The 27,865-nt window shown below is 41.7% G+C and overlaps 1 protein-coding gene across 8 annotated transcripts in view; it reads left to right on the forward strand.

The window, feature by feature from the left end:
* Positions 1–27,865, forward strand: part of zmp:0000001200 (dedicator of cytokinesis protein 9) — a 73,020-nt gene that overhangs the window by 11,751 nt on the left and 33,404 nt on the right. For 3 of the 8 annotated variants that reach the window (XM_026144454.1, XM_026144456.1, XM_026144455.1), the window contains exons 2-3: positions 21,540–21,656; positions 26,933–27,022. In XM_026144454.1, the coding sequence (XP_026000239.1) occupies positions 21,540–21,656; positions 26,933–27,022 (207 nt within the window). Of the gene's footprint in view, positions 1–10,795; positions 11,506–21,539; positions 21,657–26,932; positions 27,023–27,865 lie in introns of those variants that run through there. The other 5 variants (XM_026144448.1, XM_026144449.1, XM_026144450.1 and 2 more) reach the window with 3 other exon arrangements.

Consider the following 27,865-nt stretch of genomic DNA (forward strand, 5'->3'; position numbering starts at 1 on the left):
CTGTCTGTGTTGAGCGCTCAGTGGATCTGCGCTCGACAGTGCAGCCTAGGCGGAGTAGTCGACCGCAGATTCACTGAGCGCTCAACACAGACAGCATCGTCAGAAGGAAAGTTGATAAAATAAATTACAAATGTTGTATTGTTCGATACATATGCGTACCGAACCGAAAGCACTGTATCGAACGGTTCAATATCGATACGAATATCGTTGCGCCCCTAGTATATATGTGTATATATATGTATATATATGTATATATATGTAGAGAGAGATAGAGATATATAGATCTGTCTGTCTATAGATAGATCATAATGCTTAAAATAAGGGGAATGGAAATCAAAGGTGGCTGAACAGTAATTGTTCTAAAATGTCAGGATTTGAGATGGAACGACCCGACATGAACTGAGGTGAAGGTGGCTGATGGACCATTATCTCGTTCCCATCTAGAAATTTATCTCCCACAACCAGGTTAAAAGCTGTCTGAGAGGTCAGGAGGTGATTAATGGGATTTGAAGTTCAAAACAAAGAGCTGGAAAAAAATTGCAAGTCATAGCGTCCCACAGTGTGAGACGCTTCCACCAAGACACAGTGTTTGTGTCGGTGTATACTTATTCTGTCAAAGGCCGAGCGCTTCCATACAAAGTTTTGACAAGCTGTTGGATGTAAAAGGAATGTTAATGAGTTTCTGTAGTTTCCCATTCAGTAAAAAAACATTCCACATGAAACACTGAGTTCCTATTTTTCTTTTTCCTTGTAAAGCTGACATAAGCCTATTGTGCGCTCCCTGCCCACAATAAACAAATGAGTTGTATTTTAAGTGACACATTCACTGAGGTTTGGGGCTGTATTGCTAAACGGTCCTTCATCCTCTGTTATATCAGCTGACATTCACAAAACTGAGAAGGAGGAAAGCCGCACAATAGCTTGAAGACTCAAATGAACGTCTTACACAGTAAGCAGTCATGTGACCTTGATAATGTGTGTTTGGTTGTTCTGTCAAAGCCTGTGTGTTCAGGAGAGAGACCCAGCTCTCCTTCAGGCTTTGTTTTTTGTTTGCTTCCTGGTTGATTTCCAGGGGCTTAGCATCAGGAGGCTGGATTGTATTACAGAGTGAGCAGTATGCTGCCACAGTGTGCCTTGCCAGGATGGATAAATAAAGTTAGCTGCATGGTGCTTTATGGAGAAACAGCGGTGCGGCCATGTGCCTGAAGGTCTGTATGTGAACCTGGACCGATTAGAAGAGCGTTGTTCTGTATGAAGTGCTTTAAAACAGACGCTTCTTGTGACGGCAAGCGTTAAACATGCAGGACCGCAGCCCTGTTCTCCACTGTACACACTCCTGCACAGATAAACAGCTCAGTATCCCTGACTTGTCTTAATCTCCCTTTAGACTCTCTACTCTGTCTTAAGAGCAGCAACAACACCCTCCACTTAGAACACTGTGTTGGATTTTCTTCACCCGCTGGACTAATTAGATGTTTCTCAAAATGTGGCATAAGCCTTAAATGACTAAGAAACAGTTTCTGGATGATGTATTCAAATTTAATTGCAGATGTAGCATTCATTTTTTGGAAAAAAGTTATCCCAAGAGAATTCCTAAAGATTGAGGAAAAATGTCAAATCCATCTTAGTTGCCAGGCAGCCGCACTGCTCAATGTGTTATTAACCTAATCCAAAAAGTCTCATAAAATGCTAACAACAGAGAAATAAGCAGTGGCAAATAATGAGATTTGCTTGTCATGAGAGGTCCCGCTGTGTGTGTGTCTGTGTGTGTGGTTGTGTTACTGCAAGATGACAGGGGGCTGTTGCTGAAGGTGGCATAGTCAAGACGCACATATAGCCTGTGAGATAAAGGCTTCAGTAATACTGACTGTACTACTAATGGTGCAACTAAAAGAGACCCGTATCTCACAACATGTGTTTCCTCTGTCAGGAAGGGTGGGGGCCTCTGAGTGGGGGTGTCAGGGAATAGCTTGATACAGGTGCCAGCAAATGTGAATACAACAGGAAAAAGGCGGTGTGCCATTCCTGGCTTTCCACTCAAGCGGAGCAGGGCTGATAAAGCAGTGATTGCCTTGTTTTAATGGTCTTAGTGACTCAAATGTTGATTATTTTTCTTCTAAAATCCCAGTTTATTGCTTATGTATACTATGCAGTTATTATATGCTGGTGTTTGCATGGAAATAAAGATTTGATTGACTTAAACTCACCTTAATTTATACGCAGGGGATTTAACTAAAATATATTGGATAATATGATGTTTGACCATGGCTGTTTGGGGCATAATCTATAATTGTTCGTCGATTTTTGTTATATTCTCCGAGTTTGTATAGATCGCATAGATGGATTTGGCCGTTTTGTAGCCATGACTTGTGACAGTTCCTTGCACCAGTTGTTTGTGGCCTTACTGGGCAACTGTGTAGTACAGTAATAAAGCTAAATCCAGTGCCACTGTTTAACTGTGCAGGTGCACGGGCATGCGTTGCTCTCCTTCATCCTCTGTTTCCCTTGATTGTCAGTAGCGCTCATTGAACCAGGCTCAAGAGGATTTCCACTGATTCCAAACAAAGAGCCAAATGGGATTAGCTGATCCTTAAGGGTTCCCAAACTCCTCCATTATCCCTGCCCTGTCTCCCTCCTGCATGTTGCCAAACCGCAAAAGGCTGGCTTTTTCTGAACAGCAGATATGAAAGATTGCCACCTTATTTTTATTTCCTCCCGTTTACATTATTAGTGTTCACAGCTACACGTGTAACTGCAGACCTTTGATTACACTTTCACTTAAACCCTGTATCACGCTCTTCTGCATGTGACCATGGTTACGCTCTCCTCCGAGGGTGCAATGTGTCAATTTCCTGGTATTCTTCGTATTTCTCTCACCTGAGACCTTTTACAACGAGACCAAAAAAACATTAGCAATCACTAACAGCTTCTAAGGGGAGTGTCGACACTCGGGACTCGGCCCATCATGATCTTCTGATCAGTAATCCTGTAGGTGATGCTGTCGTATGTCTGGCTCCATGGCCCACAGCATTATGTTGAAGACCACAGTATAGTGGAAGTTGTACATATAATAAACAAACTAGTTTCTGTTGTAGGTTTTTCGTTAAAGCATCACGGCAGTGTTTGGTAAGTCCACTGTTGAAAGTATTTAATCCACCCTGTCTAAATGGCTTTCACTGAAGGACTTTTGAAAAAAATCTTAGAACAGACCATCTGTTGGAGTTTTCCGCCCTAATGCTGTGTGAGGATATAATTAATTAAATGCTCCAAACAGAAAGAAAACCACCTGGATTAATGATTAATTGCTGTTTGGTCCTTTAAAAAAATTATATAGCTTGTGTAATGCTTAAACTACATGTTAATGAGTAGCGAGGACTGTGTTATCATGAAACTGGCTTTAAAAAAGCTTGTGTTAAGCTGTCTCTTGATCAGAACAAATGCTGGAAATAACAGTCTGGTTATATGTTACAGTGAAAGCCATCAGGATGGCCAAATGGCACATATCAAATGGTTGAAAATTCCCTTAATGGGAACCTGAGGTCATCCAGACTACATGTTATTCCTCCCATAGTTCATATTTTCTATCTGGATCTGCGGTGCAGTCTCAGTCTATAAATGAGCGAGTTTGAAATACTCTGTGTACTGTGAAAGAACAGCATCATTGTCCTGAGGCACAGGGTGATCCGAGCAATACCTCTGACTGGTGCTAAATTCGTGAAGTTTATCCTCAGGTACATTTTCAGAATCCAGACTAAATGACCCATTTAATGATCCGGAAACATTTAAAACAATTCTGAGTCAGTGGTTGTGACAAAGTGTGTCTGTTTCTTCCCGTCATGGCCCGTCATGTCAGGCCAGCATGGGCTTGTTTCAGGAGCAGACAGCTTTCAGCTTTCCTCATGCGTGTCAGAGCCTGACCGTAATGACAGCACTCTGTCTAACATCTCATTCACACCTGGGTGCTGGCCACTTACCTCCCGAGAGGCGTTTAAACTCTAAGTTCACTACGATGCGACATGACCCCATCGGCATTGTTTGGCTCAGTTTGACACGTAGTTCCTCTCGCGTTCCTACCTTAAACTGAAATAACCTGAACGGAAATCAGTCTTGCTCACAGTATCGCAGTATAAGCTGCCAACAGTTCTCATGCTTGTAATTTGGATGAGTTTTAGAGCTGTGTAAACACTGTGACAGCAGGGTTCTTCTAACGCTCGCTTCCTCTTAAGGCAGCACATGGGTCACCTCTTCTTCCTGTGCTGGGAAAGATGATTTTCACTCTGAGGCCCTGGAAATGACGCTTGTGCATCAAACAATGGCTGGTTTATCGTCCCAGTGATCATTACGAGTTCAGGCCATTGCCACTGAAACACTGTATCACACGGCAGCAGTATAATCCTTTTGTGCTTCTTCAATAAAGGAAAATTGTGTCATAATGCACAAGTAACTCATAATTACACAATATTTCCCATCATTCATTAATAATGTGTCTTGAAGGGCTTAAAGTAAATTCAGTTAATCCTATGGGTTTCCATGTTGTATCATCACTTGCCTGTAGGTGGCAGTGACTTCTTTCATACTCTGTTTTGTATCTTTTAACCTCTGGACAGAACTTTTCAGTATCCCCTTACAGCATTCCCACACATCTGTGTGATCACAGTTTAATTGGCTTCTTTCTGCCTCCATCTGACGCAGACATGAAGTCAATCTGAAAACAATTTTTTTATCACAAATGCAGCTTTTTTTGTTGCTTTCTTGGACGTGCTTCAGTCGTTCATCATTCGTGTTTGCGTGTTACAAAAACACAAAAAAAACAAAACCTGAAGGCAGCATAAATTATGTTACTTTTTGCCAAGGGTAATTTTAAATATGCAATGTGATCGATTGTGTAAGTCCTTGATACTATAAGTAGCAAGTATTTTGTAATAGGATTGTTCCATGTTGTGTTTTCTGAAGCCAGAACACCGTTGGAAGGACTAAGAGGATGACTGCAGGCCCTGCAGGGCTTTGGCTCTGCTTCAGACCATCTCTGCTGGTGTTGCAGCAAAGGCTGTGAAAGCCACTCACTGGTTGAAGCATACATTAATGATTAACTAAACCAACTGCAGCAAGCCACACTGCAGATCCAGCAGAGCTTCATGGCACTCACGAGTGTAGATGAATGGCATGTGTGGTTGCAGTGTATACTTATTCTGCGCCTGGTGGCTTGACTACAAAGTAAAGGAAGCGGTACCCCTCAGGAAAATGGGTCATTTTCTTCTCCTGGGATAAATAAATGATTCCCAAAATAACAAGAGGAAGGGGATGTGGCCTCTTGTATTTATTTTGCACCATTTTACGGGGGTGAGGATAACCTGGGTGTCAGCTACAGGTCAAAAGGAGACTTTGATTGAATCCAAGTAGTAGTTACATTTAAAAAAAACTAGAAGAAATACTTGCAATACTCTCCCCAGACAATGATTGAAGTCTCTCCCGTTGTCTAAAGCATTTTGTAGGTTGTAGTGTAAACTTAGCATCTAAAAAAGTGAAGTAGTGAGATTCCAGGCTTATCTCTGTAGCCCACCCACATGTGTAACTGTAGGGCAGTACCCATGACTCGCATTGTAAACAAAAACCCTTGAGAAGCTGATTCTAATGTTTACATAGGATGCTTAATATTTCTTAATAGCACTCCTGGCTTCATCCTCCTTCAGTAAAATTGAACTCCTTCCATTTGTGTTGTGAAACTTTGGAGGAAGGCATTACTTTGTCAGAATTTCCACAACACTCAAGCTTTCGGGGGTTTATTGAGTGATGAAGTTTGAACGACAGCGGTGGAGCTAAAGGTGGCTTTGTTCCGACAGGGTTTACACACACACATCAGCAGGAAACAGCCACTTCCCTTTCAGAGTCCCCGAGCAGTTCCAGCTGGGAGGCACTGTGTTTTATCTGCCCTGTCGTGCTGGATTTGTGGGTGATGTCACTGTGGTCCGCTGCGTACTGACTTCGCTCTGGACAAACAAGCATACTGAAACACACATACTCCTCCCTGCAGAGCCCCACAGCACACCCTGGGTATGGAAAAATGGCCAGCTGTGGACTTGACCTTCCAAGTCGAGAGGCTCCTCAGATGAGATGCCAGCTCCACCCGCACTCCCCTCTACTCCTCAGAGCCACGCGGAGACATTTTTTGTCTTTGTTGTGCGTGAGATAGTCCACTCCTGAGTGTGAAAGGGGAACCTCAAGTTTTTACGCTTTGCTGTCCACATGTGCTGGCTTTGATGTGTTTTTTGTTACAATTTGACTGCACCCAAACCTAGCTGTTAACAGCTTGAAATGACTGTATTGGTACAAATGATGTTATTTTGGGGCGGGTTACTGCAGGCCAGTGATGGTCCACATGCAGCAGATGTTGGAAGTGTTTGGTGAGTCCAGCTGGAGGAAAGCAACAGTTGCTTACGAAATCTCAGAGGAAGTGTTGACTGCAACACTAAGAAAGAATAAAAACCATCTGATCTGACATCACAGCAGTCCTACACACACACACGCATTACAGCTAAGCGCCTTGAGGCAACTGTTGTTGGTTCACATTTGCAATAAAGAATTTGATTGGATGACAAACATTACTGTCTATTACAGTTTCTGGCTGACGTTTGCATTCACACTCAGATCCTGACAATTGTAGCCAGCTCACAGTGACTGTTGGGAGAAGGGTAACTGAATGACCCGTTGTTCTCATTTCCATCTCTATATTTTTATTCTTGCACTCTACTAGAGTAGCTTTGCAGGATTCACAGTTCAGAATAATCCCTGTTTATCCCATACTGGGCCTTTGTTCAGCTCCCCCGGTTAATCTATGTGAAAGGAGCCATTTTTACAGTTTTAAACCGACTTTCTTCTGTTTTGAAAACAGAAGATTTAACTGGCAGGTGGGAGGCTGTGGTTCTCACCACCATAGCTGTTCACCTGATATGACACGAGTAGCAAAAATGTGTCTAAAATTGAGCATTTACAGCACCCTGAAGCTTTTATTTGAAACTTTGTCCGTGTTTATGAGCGTCCACCAGGCATTAAACGTCTTACAAATCACTCAGTTATGCTTCATATAAAACATGCAGTAACACTTAAAAATAGAATTTGTCCAAGTTCATAACACCATGCCAGGAAGTACAGTCCACTGCAGGGAACTTAAGCAGTGTTGTAACAACAGCAGCAGTAATCAATGACGCTCCACGCAGCGAGCAGTGCTTCAGCCCAGCCCTTATCTGCTGCTGCAGATTTGAGCAGAGCTTCCACATAACACAGAGGATGTTCACACTTGAATATCCATGCACAGACACCCTCTGTGCTCCAGCAGCGTACTCTAACCCCCCCCACCTCAGTCCACCCACTAGTCTCACTGGCTTGCCTGGAGCTCTGACTCATGATTTAGTATGGATGACACAGTCCAACTGTCTACTGCTGGAGGCTACAGGACCACTTCATTTGTGAGCTATAGAGAAGCACAGTACAGATGTCTTCTATGGTATAGGATTGATTATATTAAGACAGTGTGTGTCACAGTGGGTTGGAGTTGTGAACCTCTTTCTTAAAATAAATGATATTGTTTTTTTTACCTAGCAGCTTTTTTTGTGAAGACTGGCAGTACAGAGAAATATTACTACATCTAATGACCCACCGATCCCCTGTTTGACCTTAATAATGTATCGCCCTTACACCGCACTACAATTCTCTTGCACAACGCAGCCCAAAAACATCTTTCTCGAGCAATTTGGGGGCATGTAATCAAATTTTTTTGACTGAAAATCCACAGTCCAAAAAATCCACAGCTTCAAAATGAAGCGCAACAATAAACGAAAACATCACATAACTATATTTAAACCAGATGGAAAAGGTGGCGCGCAGGGTGATGTTAGTCCCGCAGGATACTGTGCACCCTCCTCAGACAGCGAGTGGGGAAGATATTACTGATCTCTGGCAGACTTGTTCCAATAATTCTGCCAGCTTCTTTCACCACCCGCTGGAGTGCTTGCTGATCGGCCTTGGTGCAGCTGGGGAACCACACTAGAAATCCATACGTCAGAACGCTGCTGATGGCACAGTTGTAGAAGTTCAACATCAGAGATCTGGGAATGTGTGCGCTCCGCAGTCTCCTCAGGTAGTAGAGGCGCTGTTGGGCCTTCCGTACAACTGAGGTGATATGGTTGCCCCAGGACAGGTCCTCGGTCACAGTTACCCCCAAGAATTTAAAACTGCTCACCCTCTCCACCGCCTCACTGCCAATGAAGAGAGGCAGATGGTTGTTATGACCCCTCTTCCGGAAATCTACAATGATCTCCTTGGTCTTTTTGGTTTTTAAGACCAAGTTATTGTCGTGGCACCATGACTCTAGTTGTTGCACCTCTGTCCTATAGTTTGTCTCATCATTGTTGGATATAAGTCCGAGCACTGTAGTGTCATCTGCAAACTTAACAATGAGATTGGACGTGCAGGAGGAAATACAGTCATGGGTGAAGAGAGTGTATAGCAGAGGGCTCAGAACACACCCCTGAGGGGCACCGGTGTTGACCACAAGGGTGGAAGAGGTGTTCTTACCCACTCTGACACTCTGTCTACGGTTAGTGAGGAAGTCCACAATCCAGTTGCACAGAGAGGAGTTAAGTCCCAGTTGGTGGAGTTTGGGACGGAGTTTGTATGGCCGGATGGTATTAAAAGCCGAGCTGTAGTCTACAAAGAGGAGCCGTGCATAGGTGTTCCTGTGTTCCAAGTGCTTCAGTAATGTGTGCAGCACTGTGGCGATCGCATCCTCGGTTGACCGGTTCTCCCTGTATGCAAACTGGTGCGAGTCCAGGGATGGTGGAAAAGCAGCTCTGATGTGTTTAATGACCAGTCTCTCCAGGCATTTGGCGGGAATGGGGGTGAGTGCCACAGGTGTTCATTCCTTAAAATGTGCCGCGTGATGCACTAGATTCATTCTTTTTCATCATTTTAAGAAATCCTGCATGCTGTAGTACCTTCGCGCCAAAATTTTTAGCGCCTCAACACAATGTCGTTGCAGACGTGCTCCTACGTGCACGGGGACAAAATATTTACAATGACCAGCTGTCACACTTAAACCAATGACCGCTTCTTGCTTGAGCGACATCTTACTGTTGGTGCTCAGTAATAACAGTTCAGTGATGACTGACAGATGGTAGTAAACATCCTTGAGTCGCAACAAAAGTCGCCAAAAATAAACAGACACAGCCTCAAAGAGGAGATTTATGACTTTGCAGTTTTAGTAGTTTTACAGCAGATTGCTTCTTGTTATTCCATAAACTAAGCCTAAAATCCCTTCGCTGCAGTGACGGGGGGATGGAGACAGGATCAGACATGTGAGAAAAGGGATAAACCAAAAGAGGAAACGTATTTCCCAACAGATCAATGGGCATAATCATACTCTCGTCCCCTCCCTCCCCTCAGTTTATTTTCTCCCTCGTCTTCCCTCTCTTTTTCCTTCTCTTGCTGAATCCCCTCATCTGGGGGCTCAGCTGTTTTCCCCTGCAGCTCGTCTCATCCTGCACTCAAATGTAGTTCAGTGTGTCAAGCACCACTGAAATATTAACACAGCAGCAAGCAGAAATGCGTGCGAGCATTCGTGGCTTAGTGCACCATCGTGATGTAAGGGAATGCATCCCTCTCTCCAGACGTGTACGTGTGCGATCATTTGGGTTAAAGTGAACTAAAGAACAGATGAAAGTTCATTGCTTAACAGTTTTAATAAAAAAAAATCAATGCCACCATGTTTTACTGTTGAGAGAAGCATTAAGCATAATCATACTAAGCGTAGCTGGTGCCAGGGGGACTCGCAGTGTTTGTGTAGCTTTAGGATGTGCACGCCACTTTGACAGTTGACTTTAAGGTCTTAAGGGGTCTTTGAGTGCGACTTAGAGCAGCAGGAAGTGAACAGACAGGATAAATAAACCAAGACAAATACTGCGGTGCTTCCTCGTCTCCTCCCCTCCCAATTCCTTATAATCAGGATGTAAAACACGAGCAAACACAGGAGGCAGATGGGATAATTGTGTAGGCTTTTAATGAGATTTTGTCCCACATGTATAAAATGGCCCAAAGGTAGCACAAGGACTACATAAAACTAAAGATTTGCAAATGTAGAAGCAACAATATTTTGAAAGTGACCTAGAAAAAAATATTTCCTTTCCTGCTTTCATCTTCAGTCTTCCCGATCGCAGTCCAGAGACATTTTAATCAAAGGCCGTTCTAGCAGATGAATCATTCCCTGACATTTTGAAAAAGCCTGTGTATGATCAAATTGTGGGGTTCCATTCCCAGTATTTCTGTGTGTTTGGCAGAGCGGGCAGCTTGTGATCAAGTGCAGCTAATCTTTGGTCAGGAAAGTGCTCCCTATTTGATGTCTTGGCCTAAAAGGCTTAAATCCTCCCATGTCCTCGGTCTGTTTTGGAAATGGAGATTTTTAGGAAGCCTTGAGTCAGGCCACTGGACATTTCAGTGCTTTTTTTGTTTATTTAGTGTGTTTGTGTGCGTTAGGCAGGATTTCTTATCATATTTTCAGTTTATTTTGTGGTTTTACTGCAATATCTCTCGCAGACTGTTGTGCATATTATATAGCATCCATTTATGTGATTCATGCGCTTGTTTGGTCTGGGGTTTTTTTAGCTGAACTAAATAAGCATTGAGCCATATTGCTGCTTGCCTAACCATGGAATCAGACTCTCCCTCTGGATATGAAGGACTGCCTTTAGTGTAACCCACTTATTTTTGCTATTACTTGTCTGAATCCCTAAAGGAGTCCCATTTTTGTGGAGTGGAAAATGAAATGGGTTAATTCGTTTTTGGTATGCAAATGTGGGATTGAAAAGAGGAGGCAAAAAAGGATTGGGAAGAATTTGGAAATCCAGAGTGGCTCGGAGGAGATCAAGCAAGTGACTGAATAAGTGAGACAGATGCACGCACGAGCCTGTGTTGCACCGAAGCTCAGCATTGGTTGAAGCTGCAGCAGAGCTCACACAGCATCCTTCATCCCCCCCATCCCTCGTTCTTTGCTCTGCCTCCCTCACTCACTCACTCACTCACTGTATCTCGCCTGCTGACTGAGGTATTTCTACAAGCACAGACTGGGACAGCCTTGACTCTTCTGCGCGAGGTTTGTGTGTAAAGTCTCCAGCTATTCCTCTCCCTGGATCCTTTTCCCATGGACTCTGATGCTCTCTGTGTGGGTGAGAAGTTGCGGATGTGGATGTCAGAGTAATATCATGGACCAGAGGGGAGCAGGAGACAGTGAAGGAAACTGGGTCACTGGCAGGCTCTCCTGACTGATGCCTGTTTGGACCTGGAGGGATGGGGTGCACCACCAGCGCGGTTGTGTTTGATGGGCTGCGTACTGTCCTGGAGAGGAACTGTAGTGGCTACATCTGCAAGGAAGCAGCAGAGCCCACTGGACCGTCTGAGGCTGAGCGAGCACTGAGTCGGAGAGAGTCGCGTGTATTGCCAACACCACGAATACTTAAGGTGTGTGTGTGTCTGTGTGTCTGTGCACTCTCTCTAACCCAATATAGTAGCTTTTTATTTTTCTACCAACAAAAGCAACACAACTGTTTGTGTATTGAGCAAAAATCCATATGGAAAAAAAAAGCTTACATTATTTATTCATTTTTTTAAATCACTATAATGTTAAATGCCTCAAGGACACAGTAACAAACCTAATATTTATTGATTTATCTAACCATCCAACCCATACCTTTTTTGTTTAGTACTGTGGTATTAAACAGGCCAAAAAATAATCAACAAGCAGCACATTTTATTACAGTCTTATTTTGAAAAGCAGGATGTTTGATGCCCTTTTTTTGTTTTTCAATGAACTGGATCATGGTTTTAGCCAAAATACATTATAAACTAAGATCTCAGCATTAATCCAATCAGAGCGATGGCTAACGTCGCTGAATTTAGTTTTGAAACTCCTTTTAAAGTGGCGCTTCTGTCTACTAAAGCTCTGCTATCATAAAAGTAGTGGTAAGATATGTTTGTAGCGCCTCAGAAGTAATATAACAGGGAGAAAATCAGTATATTCTGACAATATCTAATCAATAACACTTCAGCACTATTTGAATATTTGTAAATCTTGTCAGAGGATGTCCTTTGCTGATTGGCTCTGCTAACATACTGAAGGAATACCTGATATATGACTAATTAAATTATTCAGATGGTAGACTCATTGAAACAAAGCTAAGTTTAACCTTATGGTATTTACACAACCGTTATTTATATTCAGCAGCTACACAAGTACAAAGCACTGTCTTTTGTGTCACATGACTCTGCACCTATGAAAGTTACCAGTAAAAGTAGGGCAGTAGGAGGGCCGACTGTTGCCTCTTGCTAAGCACTTCACGGGTTAAAGCCTCTGTGAGCAGGGATGGGGGGTGAGGAGGGTAAGGAGGGACAGTGAGCCCTGTGTCTGCTGGAAATCAATCACCGCTCTTCATCTGTGAACCAGCGGGCTTGGCAGGGTTTCTGCTGCTCCGTACCAGCTTGTCTTCTTCTTCTTCTCGTTTGCGTTTACTCACTGCTGTGTGTGTGATGTGTTGTTGGTTCATCGTATCCACAGCAGAGAGCTGAGTGACAGTGGCAGGGAATTGGGTCAAGGGCACGCTTGCTTCTCTTGGCTCCGGAATGGTCTTATCACCCAAACAGGGGCTGTTAATCCTCTGTCAGCATCCACGGGCTTATAATCGATAGTTAAAATGTGCGAGGGATATAATTCAGTCCAGAGTGGAACTGAAACTGACAAAAACTACCTAGCAGAAGCAAAATTCTTAAAACCACACCAACCAGTTCAGTAATGTTAAATATATCACTACTAAAGCTACGCTTACTGCTATTATTAGCAAACAGCTAAATCATCATTCCCCCAACTTGATGAATGACATTCTAAGAAGCTGAAAAACACAATGACCAGGTGACAGGTATTGACAGCTATCATACCTGTTTTGTTTTGACAATTGAAGCGAAAGGAAAAGTTTAAAGGTTTGCAATTCTTTTGAACTCTTTAGAACAGTTTGAATTTCTCTTAAGTTTTTATTTCCTTTTGATTTCATCGCTTTATTTGCTGTAGAGAAAACACAAACCAGGCAAGCTTTTTGTTTGGATTACTTTAAAAAGTGTACCGTAGCAGTCGTAACCTTTTACTCCCTTCTTAGTTTTCATATGAGCCTTGGCCTTATTATTATCTTCTTACAAAAATGTCTAAAACTGGGCAGGATGTGTGCTGCTTTGGGAACTGTTTGCACCTTTTTAATCCATTAAGCCCGGTTATAAAAAGACACAAGCCATTATGTTTGCCCTTTTAATTCCTTCTGATTGCAGCAGGTTATCACTTCTGGGCATTTTAAACATAGATGTTAAGCCAAGCGTGCATTCAGCTAGTTGCAGACAATCCTAGACGAAGCTGACTATGGGAAGCTGTCCGTGAGCCGCTTAATGTCTGGAGACATTGCCCGTTTACCGCTTTGTTGATTCACTCGCTGATTACAACAGCTCAGCCTTTTCCTTCCTCGTGAAAGCTCTCGTATCGTTCTCCTTCAAAGAAAAGTCGCAGATATGAGATCATGTGTGGGCTCCTGCGCAATGGTAATTTTTTTTGTCTTGTTGTTTTTGAGAAAGCCTTGCTGTCACGTGGTTGACTCACTCAGTAACAGAAGCACTTGAAGTGATGGAAAAAGAAAAACTGGTGAAAGATGATAGTACCTTTTGTCCACATCTGTTTTGGGACTCCCACTCCCAACATAAGATCTGTGATGGTCTGTTTCCAATGACCTTTGCCAAATGGGTACATGTTTATACATTCCTTGTGTTAAGGAGTTAAAATACCAAACAGAGCCTGCATGACATCATCCAGAAGTTGTTCAGATTAAGTCAGTTAAATAGATTCAATCCCATGACTTCTCTTTGATATTTACCCACACATTATGTTCACCCGTCACACCCCTCCTGACCACACTAGGCAAACACTACGATCAGTCTCTTTGTAGTTTTGGTGTTTGATGCATGTACAGGAAAACAACAACACCACATCTGCTTTTCTTAGTGATTGCTTCCTACTTTCGAGACATGTCAGCCTTACTTGCATCATTCCTCGCACCACCAGTGCATGTGTTCAGTGTTTATGTTGCTCACTTGGTGACTGATACATGGGATACATTGTCTGCAGCACTCAGGCTCATGTGCTTTAAAGGCATTCTGGCAACAGTAGTTTGATTTTCCCAGAGATGTAAAAGCAGCTTTATTCGTATTCAATACTGTTAGTTACATTTAAGGCTCGTTCATCAATAAAGCAATTTTGCTCTCTGTCTCTAATAGCTGCATTATTCCCGAGTGCATTCCTGTAATGTAAAGTGAGACTTTTTTATTTTCTAGCTCTGCTGCAGACTCTTTGCCTCATGATTGCATCCTGTTATTTTCAATACCATTGTTTCCCACATCCTACTGCTGTGATGTTATTAACAGAGACTGCATACACAGTACAGCATCTTTATTACCTCTGGTTTAGTCAACAGTACAGGACCGTGTGGAGAAGTGACCGAAAACAGAGCAGAGAGGGGTGGGTGCTTGAGCTGCCGCTGTAGTGGAGCGCTGTGTTTTTGCTACAATACATTCCAGGTTACGCCCTGTTTTGCTTTAGCTCAGACGCTGCTTGCATCAAACCTTTGTTACGCAACCGAGAAGTCCAGTCATAGTCACGTCCAGGGTGGGGATCACAGCTTGATATATGTGGGTAATTGCTTAATATTTTAACCTATTCTAATATTAGTCATTTCCTCCCTTTTGTTTCTTTTATTACCAGACAAAGAGAAAAATTGAAGCCCAGGATGGACATCTGATGATTGTCCAGATCCTTGAATATACAATTTTACAACTTCCATTGTGAATCGTATCATGCAAAAACATTGTAATAAAATATAATTTATTTGATGTGTAATGATACATAAGTGGATTACATCATTTAGGTCAAGATTAAGTGCCATATTGGACTTCAAATTAATTTTGTCTGTCTTGCCTCCCAGTTCTGTCATGAAATGGTTTGATAATGACGCAAAGCGAAACCAAACGAAATTTCTAAGCGTTTCCAGAAAACAAGAGAAAACCCTCATAGAGAATAAGAGGACATTTTCCCTGACTGTTTCCAACACGGCTCACAGCTCCGATTTGTTTACATTTTTTTTTTTAGTTAGATTTTTTTTATTCCTGAGCATTCATTTCAGGTCCACAGGTACAGCAACAAAGTGTGAGTCGTCAACAAACAGTCTTCTTTTTGTACATTTATGCCGTCAGTTTATTCGCACTCACAGGAGGGCGTATGAAATTGTATTTGATCAGAATACACTTCCCAAAATATCCTTTGAGTGTTCTTCTGGCAACTTCAGTGTTTGTTCTGCTACTAAAAAGGCCTCAGCGGGCCTTCCTGCTTAGACCCAGTGCCAGCTTGCCCCAAAGAAATATGTTTGTAATCGTTTCCACGGAATTTGATTTAAGCACCAAGCCAAAAAATGTGAGTGCTGTGCCACGCCAGCATGTCCTCAATAAGTTAGATTGCTGAGATATCTAGGAGGATTCAAAAAGTCGAGCATCTACTGCATTACTCTTCTTTTCTTTATCCGTGTGTTTTTAGTGGAGCGGGACGTATAGTCATACAAATGTGTGCTAATATTTGAGTTTACTCGATTTACTCATGTACTAAACTGTAAATGAGTAAAGCTGTAGATGGACACAGTATAAATTGAAGAATGTGATACAGTAAAGACTTTTACTGGCTCCAGGACTGCAGTTGGAAGACTGAGAGGGGTCAATTATACTGCAGAGCAGAGCTTGCATCGATACCAAAATCAATACCAATATTTGGTAATTAAAAAAGTCCAATATATTCTCCAATACTTTTCGTTTTCTTTCAAACACATGAAACATAAATGCATTTCAATATCATTTGTTTGCGGCGTTCCGTGCACCTGTTGCTGAGCAACAGGACATCAACACTCATTCAACATGTTTGACTGGTGTTTCTCCCACCTCTTCTTTACCTTTTTTTTTTAAATTAACTATTAGCTATTAGAAATCTAGATAATATTGGCTGACTATATCAGTGAGGGTCAATATATTGGTCAGGATCAACTCTAGAGAGCATCTCAACTGATTCTCTGCTTTTGGTAAAGACTCAGTTAAACATGCAGCTCAATGGGGAAGTTCCTAATGCAAGTTTTCTGGAAAGTACCTTCCACCTATATGCACAATATTTACTTTGTATAGGAATCGGGATATATGTTAAAGTGAAGCTCATATCAGGTCCTGCATAAAGAGCTTCTCTGTCAACTCTCATTATTCTGGCCAAACATTCAATCAATATGCAGCACAAAGACACCAGTCATCTGGTGTCTTTTTTCTTTCTTTCAGTATTACCAGAGAGCTACCCTCGGGTTGTTTAGGTAATGGTTAAAGTAAGGGCTAAGGTCAAAGTAAAGGGAAACTTTTACCCAGCAGTTATATACTTATACTGCACCATACTATTCTCGGACACGTGACAAGCAAGAATTGCCCAAGTGTAGTTAGAAAGCCCTGAAGGAAATCCCCATAACATCTCCATGCCTTTTGTCTTCCTAAAGTTCAGAACTTTAAGATATTCACTGTAAATAAATAAGGCCTTTTTTAGGCAATAGAAAAATGGCATTTCAGCAGTGTTTAGGCTTATACCACTATTTTTGCTTAAAATATTTAATTGATTGATTTTTATTTATTCGTTCTTAATAAATTCTCTCAGTTTGTGTTAATATGAAAAAAATATTAACACCTCTTCACCCATTTTCACCAGCCATCATTTCAGCTACCTGTGGAAAGCTGATTGCACTATGCCTTAAATGGGCAGGGTGCAATCAGCTTTAATTTCATAAGGATAAGTTATAGCAATAAACTTGCCTGTTTAATATCCTGTTATTGATTTAGATCGAATTACCTACACAAGTGTGTCCCATGTAACCCTTTGAAGGAAGCAGCTGCTCTCTCTCTTTCTCTTTAAACTGAGGCGCAGGCGTGAAACCATAACATCCACTCCTGCAGTGGCCCACCAGAGGAATCTGTAGGTGGAGCCCACTCCTGGGTGGGTTGAGAGGGGCTGCTTCATGCTGGAATCCCCCTTAAGCAGTTGCATCAACAAGCAGGGAGACAGAAGCTGGACCTAATCTGTCATCTGTGATTACAGCTACTGTCTCGGCTGTAGTCATGTACTGGAAGCAGGAGGGCAAAAAAAAAAAAAAAAAAAGAACATTTAAGTGACTAATAACTCTGTCATATTGGCTGATACAGCTGATTCATGTCCTGCTCAGTCTTACGTCTTCAAAAAGGTGGCAAAGATTTGTAAATGTTGCTTCTGGAGTCCTGCTACAATCTTTAGGGTTTGGGTTCAGCCTGGAAACTCATCTTTAACCTTTGAAAAGAAAACTTGATCAGGCTTATTATTAATGTGCCACTAAAGTGCCTCATTGTTGTGTCACTCACTCTGGGCTTTTGATGAATTTGAACCCAGCTCTTATTTCAGCTGTCCCACATAAGGCGTGGATTGTGCCTGACCACACTGTAATTCTTGAGGAATGTGTATCTTTTCTTTTCTTAACCCTTTGTTGCTGTGCAGGTGGATAGTGTGGGGTCATATAGCTTCATTGTATGTGTGTGTGGGTGAGAGGGTGTTTAACTCCCCCAGGCTGCACAGCTGAGTGTAGGAGGGGCCATCTCTTCAGCCTGGGTGTGAGTCCACTGCTTTCAGTCAGAGCAGCCGTAGCTTGGAGTGAGCTAGGGACTGAAAAGGGAGATATACAAACTTTTTCCAGTGCAAAGATTTTTCTCTACCTGATATGCTGGCTTGCAACTTCTCTTTGGGATCTGTCTTGGAAATATCTTACCACAAGTGTTGACAATGCAAGGAAGGGCTAGTAAAACTCCAAAAAAGGAGCTGGTCATTGAGAGTCCACAGCAGTACAAGAGGTTGGTTGCAGCTGAGCCTGAGGTAGATCCAGTGCCACAGGTGGTGGTAAGTCATTCAAGTAATTCACATAGAGATGTGAGACTTTTTGGTTTACATTTAAAAAGAAAAAAGAAAATCAGTACTGACGTGTCAAATTTGCTCTGATCCTTGAGAAAGTAAGTCGTGTAAAGGTTAACCTCAGCCATAAAGTGCCAAAAGCAGGTGTCATGTGAGCGTTTGTGCTGGTTCACTCTCTCGCCTCCTTTCATAGAAACAGTGCTGCCAGCTCACATTTCAAATTTGCAGTGTTAGCACCAGCACGGGGGAAGGTTGAACTTTATTAGCACTTTACTACCTGGGCGAATACATCGCAGGTCCCTCGACTTTATTCTCAAAGATTGCTTTGGCTCGTAAAATGTTTTATTTGGCGCAAAAGTCAGCGACCGCGACAGTGATCATTTCCTGCCCTTTAACGAAGGTGTCCAGTGGTCAGGCCCTCTGCAGAGTCAACCAAACAGTCAGTGACTAGACTGAGAGGCACTACGCAGCACCATTGTTTCAGGCTGTGTGAGGGTGCAGTGATGTGGAGGAGTGGGAGATGCAGATAAACAGCTGCCCAATTGCTGTAGAGAGGGAGTGGAAGGGATGGCTTCATGGGCGTCTGCTTTCTGTTCTTACAGGGTTGGCTCGCCTGTTTGCTGACTTGAGTTTACAGCTGTTGAATATACAGTCTGCACGTTTCTGCTTGGGTGTGTAGACAACCAAGAAATATAACTGGAGCTTCAGTATTTTCTGATTGACAGTGAAACGTTACCGTTAGTCTTGAAGGCATTTGTTCAACAGGTGATTTCAAATACCTTCTTAAAGGACTAATTTGACAATAAGTGTAAATTTGGAGCTATGTATCGACTCTGGTCAGCACTGTGGGTTGAGAGAATGACAGAGCTTTTGCGCTCAGTGCTGAGTGCACTGTGTGGTTGACCACTTTGGGTCACTGACAAAGCAATGTGGAGGCACCCAGAGGAGTTTGGAGGGAATCAGCAGCACTTGAGTGGGTTCAGATATCCATTACTGGTGAGAAAAGGGGCACCATCACTAAAACGGGGTCAAATCTTTCAGCACATACTTTATTTAAATGTAGTTACTACCACATCTTTACTAGCTTGGTTTTGACCATACAGCAGAGGCTTCATTAGGTTATTTCTAGTATATATTTGGTTTGTTTTTGGCATCTTTCAGCCTCAGATTGCTCACTTGTTCACTTTTTCTGTACTAGCTTAAACCCTCCGTTCCAAAAGTCTCAAACTTATGGCAGAACTTCCCTGACAAACAGTCCTGGTGTGTTGATGACATCACTGTGATAGGAGTGGCACATGGAAATTGAAAAATATTTCTCCACAGCATTGCTTCAATACATTGTGGTCTACAGGTATTTGTTTTCGCACAGCTTGCTTAAGGTACAGCCAGCATTTTATTTGGCTTGAGGTCTGGACTTTGACTGGAACACCTTGATTTTTTTCCTTGTGTTAACACATCGAAATGCTTCAAATCAGCAAACTGCCCAAACGTCTGCTTTTATAGAGGTGCTCTCACTTGCTGACAATGGAGTGCATTTGAGCAGCAGCACCTGGCTGCTACTGACCTTGTTATTTCATGTTGAAGCACTAAGGGTATCTTTAGTTTGTCACAAGGTTTGGCTGTATTTAGCAAAAACCAAAAACAAAGACTAACATGGTGACGTGGTAAAACCTCAGACTTGAAAGAGGTTATACTTCTTTTTTTCTTTTTTACCATGATCACACTGTTAAAACTGGATTTACGTCTCTTGCCTGCTCATCATTTGTTTTCTAAGATTGCTCATCATATATAAACACTGTCAGAATGTGCTTATGTTCCATTTTCACTTAAAAAAAGGGGAAATTTTAGTTTGTTTTGCTATTAAATAGCTTATTGTATATTGATTTTACTCATGTAAGATCAGATCAGGCCATTTGTTGCCTATAAAGTAGAATGGCCCCTCTGCTCCAGAGTATCCATTGCAGGTGTTTGGTTTAGTCAAACCTGATTCATTGTGTTTTGGGTTTTTTTTCCCCCAGGTCATTGCTTAATAATGATAGCATAGGTGTGTTTGCCTGACATTCCTAAGACTTCATCTTCTAGAGGCTCTCAGATTGTTTGTGGAGATATGGAGATTTTAGGCGTCGAATTAAGTAAGACATACACGTATTTATCTTATCTTTCCATAAATTCTTTCCTGGCTTACATCTAGAAATCTCTCCATCCATCAATTTTTTTCTGTTCTAAGGGGAGCACAGTTTATTAAAGTTCAACTGCAGATAATTGTATATTTGTGTTTAAATAAAACGTGGAGAAGAAGTTGTCTGGTATGTCACAACCTGCTTCAGCTGACAGACATGGTGGCACCATCTCTGCTCTCCTATTCCCTCCCTGTCCTTGAAACTGATACAAGGTCCTGCCCCCTCTGTCCTCGCTCTACTCTGTTACTAACAAAGGTTACTACATAGCAGCATAGATTCAGGCAGGTCTACATGCATGACTCCCCCATCTGAGATCATGCTAACATTATCAGTCCCAGATGTGGGAGGAATGAGTGAGCAGTGCTGTCGCTCAGCCCTGAAGTCTGCTGATCTGTCACTGCTTGTTTTTCACTTTGCTCGTTGTTGGATTTATCCTCCCATCCCAACAGATAAAAGCGTTGACAGCTTGCCTTCATTGCTTTATGTCGTAGACAAAAATGACAATGTCCTGTATGTTGTCCAGATGGAGTGTAGTATGATGTGTGCCATCGTAAAGAGTTGAGCTCATTGAGACCCTCCTTATCCGTGAAGCAGATGCACTTTCTCTGGGCAGATGGAGCCCTGATTGACTTGTCACTGTGCATCTAACAGAAAACATGTCCTATTGTGCCCTGTCACACGGCTGGATAAATCCAAGTCTGTTGACTGTGATCTCTTCTCCTGCACATGCTTATTTAAAGTGCATTCCTGTTAGTTATGGTTTACCAGCTTTGTTTTTTATTTTGTTGCTTATTCATCAAGATCCCCCACTATGTAAGTGTAAGCATCATCACATAGGTTAACCACACACCAAACTGCCTTTGTTTGAAAGTCTTTTCTTTGCTCGCACCGAATGCACATCTTTTTTTTTTAAATATTCTGTGCTAAAAATGGGCAGTTTTTATTCAGAAGTTTGCTCCTATATCTGATCTCTACAAACGCAATAATAAATTGATATGTCCTTTGAAACCAATTTATGCCTGTCGTCAAGTTTCATTTAGTTGATGAGAAAGTATTGAAGGTCTGAAAACTGAAAGGAGCTAATGGGTTTTTACTCTCCAATGCTGAGGGGTTGGCATGCCAACAGTAATCTTATTATGCCTGATTGTTTGCATATTGTTACTCGTTTCCTTGATCTCTCTTCTGAATCCATCCAATAACGTCACAGATAGCTTCTTCTGTGCCTTCATGTTACTTGCTTTAGTTTTGTAGTTTAATCCCCAACTGTGTGTTTATGTGTTTTGTAGGTAAAACCAAAGGTGATCGAGCCGCTCGATTATGAAAATGTGCTGGTGCAGAGGAAGACGCAGATCCTTAGCGATGTCCTCAGAGACATGCTGCAGTTCCCCCTTGAGGACTTTGAGGTGAGTGTCTAAACTTTTCATGCACATTTTTCAGCAGACTCGCCATCTATGTTTGCAGAAGTATAGATGGTGAGTCTTGCTGTAGTAAATGTGGCTCTGGGGTTAAATTGCTGGGAAGCAGCTATGAAGCTATGGAAAAATGTTCCACAGCAAATGGTGGTGTGCATCTTTAGTGCTCTGGTTTCCGTTGTTGCTATACACTTCTGGTGCAAAGTCAGGCAGACAGGAGTTAAACTGTCCTCCTGTGTATTGCTGCTAAACACACGAGCTCGTTACATTTACTGGTATCTATACAATATTAATATTTACTCGTCCACTTGCGTGTTTTCTTTTTTGTGTTTGTTTGAAGTGGTTTTTCCTTTGGCCCAGGCGCGGCCATTGTGATGATGGGTGTAGCCACTGACAAAGGCTTTCCTTTTGTTTATATCCTCCTCTGCTGCAGCAAGAGATGGGTCAGGGGCCATCTGTTTAATTGGCTCATTCTGTGTCCCATGTTGTGACAGAGTAAGTGTTATCTCCAGCCACACCGTGCAGGATGTGCGTCCCTCACACTTTCCACGCTGCAGCTGGAAAATCGAAAATGGAGATCTGGCCCAGAGCTGGTACTTCAGGAAATGAGACTTCTTTGAAGGATGTTAGTATATCCTCAGATCTAACCCTACCACTTTGTCTCACATTGCTGTCAAAGCTTTATAGAGTCTGGGCCTTTAATATAACACCATTCCAGTAAGGGAAGTCTTTTTTTGGGTTTGTCTAATGACTTTAACATCTTTTGTCTGAATTCCCACATTGGTTGAAGAATACAGTTATTATTTATTGGAGTTGTAAATGGTATGTGTATTCCTCAGGATGTACGGGTCATTCAGATTGCTCTGATCCAAAGAGTTACAGTCAGAAATCTATTTGTGTCAACATCCTCTCCTGTAACGGGAACTGCAAAGTACAAGTTTCACCTGGAAAATTTTGGAATGTTTTGGCATTACATCAGGAATTGGCTCTAATTTTATGCTAGTGGAGTTGGTCCTTTATTATCAACACTATACCACCGAATTGATGCAGTGAGAATAAAAGACAAACGTGCTGATACATGTTTCTGATACATGCTGGTATCAGAAACATTTCATGTGTTTCTGATACCAGTACACACCTATGCTACAGTATTACTGGGTCTGTTCATGCTGTTGGCAAACTGATATAGTTAATCACACTGAGAAAAGTAAAGAAAAATATGGTAGTTCTTGTTTATATGAGTAAATATAAGAATTATACCATCCATTGTCCAATCCCTTTAAGAGTATAAAAACTGGGGCATTTTTGTGGGTCTTCTTCACTGTAAATGTCATTTTAGTCTGTTGTTAGGTGGTTGCCAGATAACGGGCCACACAATAAACTAACTGGGATTGTTGTGCAGGGACACATCAGTGGTATAAACTCAGTTTTGTTCAATTTCAGTTTTATTTATTTATTTATTTATTTTTTGACTGTTTTATCCTCTACACTTATCCTTCTTTTATGCTTTTATATGCAATTCTTTTGCCTTCGTGTGTTTTAATGCCATTCAACCTGTTAGCACGTTTTGGTACCTTGCCATAACCCTCATCCTTTCCTGTTACTTCATCTTACCCTCTAGCATGTTAAGCACTTTGGTACACCACTGGTTTTTAAATGTGCTATATAAATAAAGTTTGTTGTTGTTGTTGTATCTCAGTCCCAGGTTGTCTTGTGACTGACTGGGAAAAGGGGGCAGAGGGCCGCCCCTCCCTGAGCCTGGTTCGGCCGGAGGTTTCTTCCTGTTAAAAGAGAGTTCTTCCTTCCTACTGTCGCCAAAGTGCTTGCTCATTGGGGGTCATACGATTGTTGGGTGTTTCTATGTATGCATTACTGTTGGGTCTACCTTACGATATAAAGCACCTTGAGGTAACTGTTGCTGTGATTTGGTGCTGTTTAAATTGAATTGAATGTGGATATGAATTAGGTAGTAATGTAATGAAAATTATACAACACTTTTCTAAGTTGTTATTAGAATAACAAATTTTTATTTTTAGGTGATGATCCAGTCATGGTTACGTCATCATGCTGTCATAAACTTCTTACTAATCACTATTAAAATAGTTAAAAGTCATTGGCTAAAGATTTAGTTATGACCCAACCTGTGGATTTGGAGAATCATTGCAACCATACATGAACACTTTTAGAAATAATCCGTTTTTTCAAATGCTCAAACAGAACTTGATTTAAGTTACATGGGTTGATCTTCGCATGTGAGATCAGTCTTCCCACAAACCTGCCAAAGTTGCTGTTTGGATGTTAATGGGGACTTGGGTCTATCTGGGAAAAATAACCTTTAAATAATTCCTTGTCACTGGTGTGTATAGCCACAGTTTTAATGATTAGAATATAAATGAAAGCACCAGGTCTGCTTGGTGTTTCTAACTTTGGAATTGACTCTGGATAGAGAAGCGGTTGTTACGGTTTGTAAGGCCTGGCAGCTGGGTGCTTGGTGACGGCAGGACAGCCTTGACTCTGACTTCTCATGCATATCCACGTTTAGCCTGCTGCTATGAGCATAACACGCCAGCTTCACACACAAACAGTACGTTGTCAGGGGCTGACAGGTGATTCTGACTGAAGGGGGGTTAAAAAAAAAAAAAAAAAACACGGGAGGCTCAGTGACTGATCTTAACATCTGTTTCTGCCTGTTCAGACTCTTGTTCAGGCAAGGTTGTAATCAGCTTTCAGTGTTTTGGGGGAGTTGTGTCAGTGTATGACCAGTGAGTGTTATGTAGAAATCTCAGTCTGCGTAAAGACACTTCTACAGGTCATGAGTCGAGGCAGAAAGACCTCCTCTATCTCTGAGTTATTTTTGTATAAATACAGTTTTTGTCTGTTTCCCGGTATTGGAAACCTCTATCAAGTCTCTACCTTATCTTATTCCCTCTGGCTCATCAAAAGTCATGAGCTGTTCTTCTGGTAGGCGATGTTTATATCAGCTCCATCTGCTTTTGATCAAGATACTGCTGGCAAAGTGGAGGGAGGGTTGGGTTGGTCTCTCTCTGTGTGAGGTTCCTGGAGAAATTTGTCCAAGATTAGCAGAATAGGAGTCTTCCTTTCTCCTCAATTTGATATATGCACTTTGTCTAAGGCCCCCCTTCACTGTGAAATCTGCAGATCAGAGCATTGTTCTTGTTTCTTTACTTTGCCGTGTACCTAAGGTTATGGTAACACCAGTGTTCGATATGATATTCTCTGTCAACCATTCCACAGAATGAACAGTATCCTGAGTGGAGGAATTTGCAGCCAAATTCCTCATTTCTGTGGAGGAATTTAGCTACAGGTTGCATTTGTTCCTAAATGTATCTAATGAACATCATGTTGTATTGAAGGGGACTTTAAACAGAATGAAAGTCCAGTGAGAGGTAGGGTCTTCTTTCCAATGGGCCGGTATAAAATCCAAGTAAACTGAGCAACAAGGAGGTTTGGCTACCACTGGCCATTAGAAAAGATTCAGGTTTAAGGCTTTACTGGACTGGTGTCACTTTTCAGACTTGCTGTCCATCAATCATTATACGCAGTCTATACCAAATATTTGCATAACTAATGACATAACTGTCAGCATTGGCATAATTTAGTATTTACTACTAGTGAGTGTTAGTTAAGTACAGTTCATCAGCTTGCTAAGTAAATATTTTACCTGGCGTACATGAAGGCAAGCACATATTTGCACAAGCTCAAAGCACTGCTTTGCTTGTTTTTCAGTCTGTCGGAGCTGTTGGGAAGTGGTCAAGTTCTTGTCTCCAGCTCAGCTTGGATAAAGAAGATTGATAGTTTAGATAAAATATTGATGGGGTCTTATTGAACTTGTCCATCTCCCATAACAATTTGGGGAATTTTAAACCAGAGGATCTGATAATTCTCTGTGGCAACTTGTAGTCCAATTAAATGCTTCTTTTTGCCCACTTCCTGGTTGCCTCTGGCGTCCATGCCTGTTTATTTCTGCTGCTTTCAGTGCAAAGATCATTATCTCCCCTGCAGGAAACATGGGTAGCAGACAGGAAAAGGGAGACTTAAGGTTCACAATTAAGAGCTGGGGAATTTATTGACATTAACACAGTAAGGACTGGATCTAACACCACATGCAAGTTTATAGAGGGCAACAGGGGAGGCAAAGACAGCAGTTTTAGTATTTGTCTTGGGGTCATTCCAGATATCTAGAAAAACAAGCTTTTGTGAAACAACTTCTTTTATCCCGTAACTGCGAAACACCACATTTGACTTATTATCACATTGTGCAGCTTCATTTTAATGAAATCAGGTGAATCTGATTTCAGATCTTTGAGGTGCATATTCTTTGAAGGCCATAAAGCTACTAAAAAGAAAGCATACAGTATCTTGACGCATTCTCAATCATCCAGGAAAGTAAATCTCCAGAAGTTGATTCTGTTCATCTGGACGTAGCGGACGACGCTACGTCCAGATGAACAGAAATCATACAGTAAACCAATGTGAATACTGTATACCCAGGACTCCAGCTTCAGATTCTTATAACAACTGGGAAACTCATTTTTGGAAACCTCAGTCATATCCAACACTGCTTGCTCTAAAGCAGGTTTTTTTCCTGGCTCAGAATGAGCTTTTGTGGATTAACTCCACCGATGCTTTGCAAGAGCAAAAACAAAAAGAATGCTTTTTCTAATCAGTGTGAATTAATGTAAAGTTACATAGTTGTTACGCACAATAGTCGATTGACTACTTTATTACATCTCCACAGGTTATTAAAATAATTTTTACATCTCTGCCAAGGATCTAGTGACATGAAAGTCACATTAATCAACCTGTTGGCGCTGTCGTTTTGAGCGTTTTGGCATGCTGATGTTTGTCGAGCACTAGAATTTGCATCCTTAGTGATCGATAAAAGCGGCTGTGTTGGTCTTGCTTAAATAAAATTAAAAGGCTTTTTACTTTAATTACACTACAGGGTCTTGATTATTTTTGCTACTGTGTTGCCTGTCTGCAGAGTCAACCTGTTAGTCATTAGCGAAAGGCTTAAACACATCCATCAGTAGGCCTAAAAGTCAGATGACGTGGGCAGGCATCCCACTGTGTCTCTGACTTACTTGCACGCTTTGAACCCCAGATAACCTGTGGTCATTTCACAAGACCATTTCAAGTGAAAGCACACTTTTTTTCAGTTTCAGTTTTGGTCATCCTTTGTGGTCTGCTGTAATCCCACAGTTACATTTCTTCTGACGATTTCAACAATTGCTTTGTTTTCGCAGATTTCAACTTTGAGGAGGCAAGGGAGAACCCTGTACCCCACAGTGCCTGAAAATGCAGAGAGGGAGGCCCAGAGTCTGTTCGTCCAAGAGGTGGGCTGATTTTTAAGATATTTTTTGAAGGACTTTCACTCACAGAGAGCCTGCAGGAAGACACAGTGAAATAATTGAATCCAAATATTGGAAATAATTGGGGGTAATAATCCCAAAAAACTGAACCACTGACAACATTTAATAGTGGAATAGACTCTAAGACCAAGTAGAGCCAATTAAATCATCTTACATGATAATGCATGAAATCTCTTTCTGTTTCCATCCAAACTCTTACACAATCAAAAGTTGAGCAACCAAAATTGGCACACAAGGACATCTCAGGCCCCTGAAGGCTCTTATTTATATCAGACATGATGACATCATTATGTTACCTAGCAACCACCTGAAAAAAGACTAAAATGACCCGTTTATATCCACAAAACTTGAATTATGTCTCACATATTATGATAACAGATTATGAAGCTTTTCAACCATTAACAAACAGAGTAAAAACAGTACTGTACCATGGATATATGCTAGTATATTATATTGAGAGAGACTGCTTTCATACCTGTTGACAGTAATGGTCCAAAAGACATGTAAAGCACACCGAAGTTCATTTGCAAAACAAATGTTTCTATTGTGCACAAAGTAAGTAAGTACACTTAATATGATTGTATATGTATCTTTTTCATGATAGACGTTTGAAAACGGCGTCAGCGCTTCAGGCTAGTAAGAACTTGGTCAATTATATCAGTCATAAACCACAGAGCTATGCTACAGTAATGCTAATTTGGCTCATTACCAAATATATTACCTAATATTAGCAGTTATGAATGTTGCAAGTCATAGCGCATCAGGAAGTCATCAAGGAGCCTCGTTATAGATCATCATTGGAAGCAT

Source organism: Astatotilapia calliptera, chromosome 16, assembly GCF_900246225.1.
Source record: "Astatotilapia calliptera chromosome 16, fAstCal1.2, whole genome shotgun sequence".
Lineage (NCBI taxonomy): Eukaryota > Metazoa > Chordata > Actinopteri > Cichliformes > Cichlidae > Astatotilapia > Astatotilapia calliptera.